The sequence below is a fragment of the Drosophila simulans genome, chromosome 3R, assembly GCF_016746395.2.
Source record: "Drosophila simulans strain w501 chromosome 3R, Prin_Dsim_3.1, whole genome shotgun sequence".
NCBI lineage: Eukaryota > Metazoa > Arthropoda > Insecta > Diptera > Drosophilidae > Drosophila > Drosophila simulans.
In genome coordinates, this window is record NC_052523.2 from 19,831,009 (window position 1) to 19,836,580 (window position 5,572).

The following is a 5,572-nucleotide window of genomic DNA, read 5'->3' on the forward strand; positions in this document are numbered from 1 at the left end:
GAAAAGGCGAGCATTGTAGATCTTTGTGTCGGATTTCAAGGTGGCTATTGAAATTGAATAATCATTTTGTTGTTGTGGGGGCTGGACTTCATGCAAATTTCAATTTAGCAAGGGACACAGAACAATCCCAGCCAGCTCCTTGGGCTGCCACTGCCGCTGTTTACGACTTTATTCCATGACAGATTGTCATTTCGGGCGCCGAAAAGTGTAACACGCCAATCCCCGTCTGGCATAATGAGGGAATGGCGTTTTTCCATCATATTTTATTGGGCCAAGGAGCTGCGCTATTCATCATGTATCCGCGCATATGAAACCCATTTGCCCCAACCCATCCGATCCTGGCAGACGTGGCACGTGCCATAAAGCGGCATGGCCAATAAAGTCGGTGCCGTTCGGGGCGATAATAAACATGCTAATGCCCATTAAGAGGCGAGTTTGAATTGAAAATCCCCAGAAATTAATGCCGGCGCCGACGTAACGTGGCTTTAGTTAATTGAACATGTCGACCGTGTAAATGCATAATTAAATTACTTCAACTTTAACTAAATCGCACACACGGCTGCCCAGAAAGGTGCGCTTAAATACTTCATTAGAAGCAATTCATTTGTTTAAACGGCTGGGAAAAGCGAGTGTGCCACATAATTGAATGCACTACATGCTACATGCTGCACATCTGTCTACCGGTCCATGTAATTACGTTAATTGGCCTCAAATGCTATTAAATGTTTACAAAACAGAAAGACCATGCAATTATGTCAAGAGCTCATTTTTGAAAATGGCTTAAATAGTATGCAAAATTCATAAACTAGGTTTGGCATTTGCAAAAAGCTGAAAGAAGTGGGATAGGTTATAGGTTAGGCATATTTATTAATTGTAGAACTATAATTGCATTTAAACCCCCTGATTTTGGTAACGCAAGCTTTTACAAATAAAACGATTTGTTATCTATGTCAGGCTTTTTATTAATTTTTTAAATAAGCATTTGTATTGTTTACAGTTGGCTTTTTAATAAATTTAATTACCATTTTCTTTTTCCTTGCTAGAGCTAGATAGCTTTAAATTATAATGGCTTCTTATTTCCTATTTCCAATTAAATATATTTTTATAATAATAAAAAAAGTAAATAACCATATAAAATATATAAAAAAAAATTTTGTCAGAAGTGGGATTCGAACCCACGCCCTCAGAGAGGACCAGAACGCTCACACGCCCTTCTGCGAAGGGCAAGACTGAATGCCTTGAGTCTGGCGCCTTAGACCGCTCGGCCATCCTGACATGTTGCGGGCCAGCGTGCAAGAACAAGTTTATAAGCTGCGGCACTGAGTTTGCAGTTGAAATTCGGGTGTTGGTGAATTACCGGGAGGGTTATTAACTTCTACTGCTGCGATGATGATGATGATGGAGCGATGGGCTAAAAAGCAATACCGCAAACACACATTTTCACACCCAGCGTCGCATGTCTAGCAGCTATTTATAGACTGCCCCTCCTCTACCCAGCTCACTCGCACACCGTGCTCCCGTCTCACTCGCGCAAAGCTCGCATGCGTGTGCTTTTGGGGGTGAGAGTGAAAAGTGGCTCTTTAATGGGGGCATTGCATACTTTCGGGCACAAATCGACTTCGTTGTTGTTGTTGTTGTTTCAGTGGTGCAGTTCCGAAAGTCGATCGAAAAATCAACCGTCCATAATTACTTGCCATTTGGGCAGATGACTTTTCGTTACACATTAATCCCGGCCAGAATCTGCGAAGGCTCAAAATGCAGACAAAGGACCAACTTTAGCCGAGTCAATTCAATTTCAATTTATCAAATGCTTCAGCAATTTCTCTAATTGAATTTCGTTTCATTTGGCATAGCATAATTTATAAAATATAACATTTCAATGCCGTGCCCCGCCCCTCGCATGGCTGCTATTCACTCAGCCCAGCTCTCTAATCCATTGTAAGGGAACACACAGAGACCCCGGATGCCGGGATCCAATCATTTTGAGCGCATTCCGCCTTCGCCGGCGATAAGTTTGCTTATAAATCACAACTGTCCGATGGCTGCGAGGATGGAGCACTGGGTACTGCAGGCTTTTAAATCGATGAGCACATCGCTGGATTGACAATAATATTTTAAAAATAATTTTATTATTTCATTCAGACGGGCACTCATGCAGACACACAAGGGAAAACTTCTGGGGAAATGGAGCACAGGAGTCGGCGGAGCAGCAGCCCAATGGGCGGCGGGATTGGAGCCCGGCCGGATGTCCATCAGCATCGACGGAACGGTGCCCGGTCATGCGTGAATGTAAACGCAGCTCGGACCCACTCAAGGGGCAATAATACAAATTTGAGATCTTCTTTTCTCCCTCTGTGTCTTTAATTAAACGACAAAATGCAAAATCTAATTGTGTTTGTCTTTCCAGTAATATTCAAAAGAATTACAAAAGTCTAGGTCCTGGGCCATTGCTTGTCGTACTGGCCGATGACGTACTTCAGCTTCTTGATGGCCAGGTCCACTTGCTCATCGTCCACCTGATGGTAGAGCACCAGTCTTGCAAATGCCCAATCCCGGGCACAGGCCTTCACCACGATTCCGGCTCCGTTTTTGTCCGTCACTCCGGCCTCCACTTCTCCAGCATCAACGATGCTCAACCGAGTGGAGAACTCACTGGCCTTCAGTTTGGGTTGGGTTATCTCTACCAGAAGGATATTGCTTTGGACAGACTCCAAGTCTACGGTAATGTTGGGACTATTCAGTCCGTAAATAGCTGAGGAGGAAATGGATATTTATGAGTGTGCAATTATGTTAGACGTTATGACACCAACCTTTGGCAATTTTCTTGGTCCGTTCGTGATCTTTGCTCAGAAGTGGAACCACTTCATCCAAAGCCACCAGTCCAGCTGCTGCTAACACTCCCACCTGTCGCATTCCGCCTCCCAAAGCTTTGCGCAGTCGATGGGCTCTATACGCGGAAAATTATTTGTTATTGGCCAACATCGAATATAAAATTCTATTATATGTAAATAAAGTGCCAAATAATTCCATTACTAAGATACAGTTACCAATAACTAAAAATGGACTGCAGCTAAGCACCAATTTCCGTAATTATATCGAAGTATTGGAGTCACCGGATCCGGAAAAGCAAATATGAGCCGGCTAGCAGCGTATTAGATACTCATGCCGTGGGCGGGGTTAAACTCACTCTGTAATGAAGGCCTTGGAGCCGACCAACACGGATCCCACGGGAGCCGATAAGCCCTTGCTGAGGCAGATGGATACCGAATCGAAGTCGCGGCAGATGCGCTCCACTCCCACGCCCAAGGCGGTGGCCGCATTAAAGACCCTCGCTCCGTCCATGTGGAGAGCGATGCGGGCGTTTCCAGTGCCCACGCCCGGCTGACGGACCAAAGCAGCTAGCTCATCCAAGAAGGCCAGGGGCACCACTTTGCCGCCGCAGATATTGTGGGTTTGCTCCACCACCACCAGCGAGGTGATGGGCTCATGGCAGTCTTCGTGGCGAATCCTGCGTCGCAGATCCTGTAGACTAAAGGTGCCATCCTGCTCGTTCTTCAGAGTGGCTAATTGGACTCCGGCCAAATGCGAGGCGCCACCTAAACGTGATTAATGAAGACGCACTGGAGTCGTTGAGGCCTGGCGGAGTGTTTGCTGTTCTCACCTTGTTCGTACAGAAAGATGTGCGATAAATCGCCGACCAGGGCCTCCGTCCCACGACGATGGCAGTGAACCATAACTGGGGGGATTATCAAGGGAAACATTGGAGTATTCGCTTGGCTCGGAATAATCAAGGATTAAACCACAGGCTTTTCGGTTTAGCTCTGAACTCATCTTTAATATAACTAATACAGCCTTGCTAATTGTTTCTGATCTAAATAGATACTACTTCACAAGATTCAGTTAATGAATCCTATCGTTCAAACATTTGCATAACTCCCGTAAGGAATTAATACCTAGTAACCTAATAGATATTTAATTAGCTTTAAATGTGCATAATCTTGCTGAGATAACGTTATATTATCAGTAAGAGGAAACACTCGAAATGTATTTTGATTTGATAACGAGCGTAGTGGGGTTTTCCTTATTTTCGAGTTCTTCAATGAAATATCTTAATCATGACCAGAAAGTACTCATATAAATTTCACCTTTTATTGCTGCATGCCCATTGAGCAACCCCCTTGAAAAATTAGCACAATCACAAGTTTGAGTGCAGCAGTTTTCTTTTGAATAAAATGCAAACTTCAAATTCCATTAGAAATATTAATTTGAGCGAATGCATAAATTACTCCAGATTGCGATGCCCAAAGCGGTAGCTCCTTGCGACTTCGTCCTTTATCCTTCAGTTTTTCATTTACCTTGCTCGACCTCGACGGTGTGGCACACGTCCACGTCTAATATTAAAGTCTATAAAAATTAATGTTATGTTTATGGCTGCCCTTAGCCTTTACGATAATGTACCTGATGCATGATATGAGCTCTGCTTTCTTGTTTCTTTCACCTTCTCGCTCGGTCCACGCCCACCCAGCCACCTTTTGTGTAATCTGAGACTGGCCTCGGTTTAAACTAATAAACATAAGCGATTCCCCACTACGGAAACCCACTAGCGCAGAGACCGAAAATGAGCCGGGCTTATTTACGACTCCTGGCAGTTGCCACTCACTTGCCAGTAGATTTCCCATGGTGCCGCTGGGCACAAAGAGGCCCGCCTCCTTGCCGAAAATGGCCGCTGTCCGCGCCTCCAGTTCGTTGACGGTGGGATCCTCGCCGTAAACGTCATCCCCGACCACGGCGGCGGCCATCCGGGCCCGCATCTTGTCCGTGGGCTGGCTGACGGTGTCCGAGCGCAGGTCAACAACGGAGTGGGTGGTCATTTTCTGCAAGTTGATTAGCTCGGATATTTGCATAAGGTGGGCTATGTTGATTTTCCTTCTTTATGGCCAGCAAATCCCCCATGGAATCGCGCACTCATTTACATTGAGACACGTCAGTTGCACTGCCTTAAATAATTGATATGGGCAATGGGACGATAGGCGGTTGGGGACCCAACACAAAATGAAAACAATCTCTTCCGGACGTAAACACTCGAATCGAAGTCGAATGTGGTGTGTTCAGCGATTGCGTAATCATTACTTTACTTTTAACACGTGATCTCCCGGCTGAACTCATATATTCAATTCAACCTTTATAGACTTAATTCAATTTGTCAAAAAAAAACACGTAAGTAAACAAGAAACCACCAGAGAACTCACTTGGAAACCTAATTGATAGAACTACGCGAACAAAAATTACACAACGTGCTCGCTTCAGAGCTAGCGAAAAACTGACCCCAACAGCTGCGAAATGGCCTTCTTTATAAGGCAACCTCCAGCAATGATAATACTGTTCCCAATTGAGCAGCGATCGATCTTCTTCTTTTTTATGTATAAGAGAAACCTAAGTTCTCTTTTTATATTGTTCTCTCTTGAATAAGAGCCGTATGCCATGCTCTTTAAGCCCTGCCCACACTAAGATTCTATTTTAGGAACGGGGAAAGTGAATTTTTATTATATGCACTCCATGAAAACACACAAGA

General features: G+C 44.6%; 1 protein-coding gene and 1 non-coding gene across 2 annotated transcripts; both read right to left on the reverse strand.

Moving 5' to 3' along the window:
• Positions 1-1,154: 1,154 nt before the first annotated feature.
• On the reverse strand, positions 1,155-1,275 carry Trnal-caa. The gene is made up of 2 exons: positions 1,238-1,275; positions 1,155-1,199 (listed from the first exon to the last, which is right to left on the reverse strand). It is a non-coding gene; the product is annotated as a tRNA-Leu (tRNA).
• Positions 1,276-2,339: 1,064 nt separating this feature from the next.
• LOC6729252 (probable low-specificity L-threonine aldolase 2) lies at positions 2,340-5,379 on the reverse strand. The gene is made up of 6 exons (XM_016174858.2): positions 5,250-5,379; positions 4,661-4,874; positions 3,662-3,736; positions 3,188-3,596; positions 2,811-2,947; positions 2,340-2,752 (listed from the first exon to the last, which is right to left on the reverse strand). The coding sequence occupies exons 2-6, from the start codon at positions 4,869-4,871 to the stop codon at positions 2,433-2,435; spliced, it is 1,152 nt and encodes a 383-aa protein (XP_016035905.1). The 5' UTR covers positions 4,872-4,874; positions 5,250-5,379; the 3' UTR covers positions 2,340-2,432.
• Positions 5,380-5,572: the final 193 nt, after the last annotated feature.

Bases quoted from the DNA above. Each gene is read 5' to 3' on its own strand.
- LOC6729252 (XM_016174858.2), bottom strand. From the start codon at position 4,871: ATGACCACCCACTCCGTTGTTGACCTGCGCTCGGACACCGTCAGCCAG. The intron at 3,597-3,661 runs GTGAGAACAGCA...AATCACGTTTAG, and splicing joins CATCTTTCTGTACGAACAAG to GTGGCGCCTCGCATTTGGCC. The intron at 2,948-3,187 runs GTGAGTTTAACC...TTCCGCGTATAG, and splicing joins TCCAAGGCCTTCATTACAGA to AGCCCATCGACTGCGCAAAG.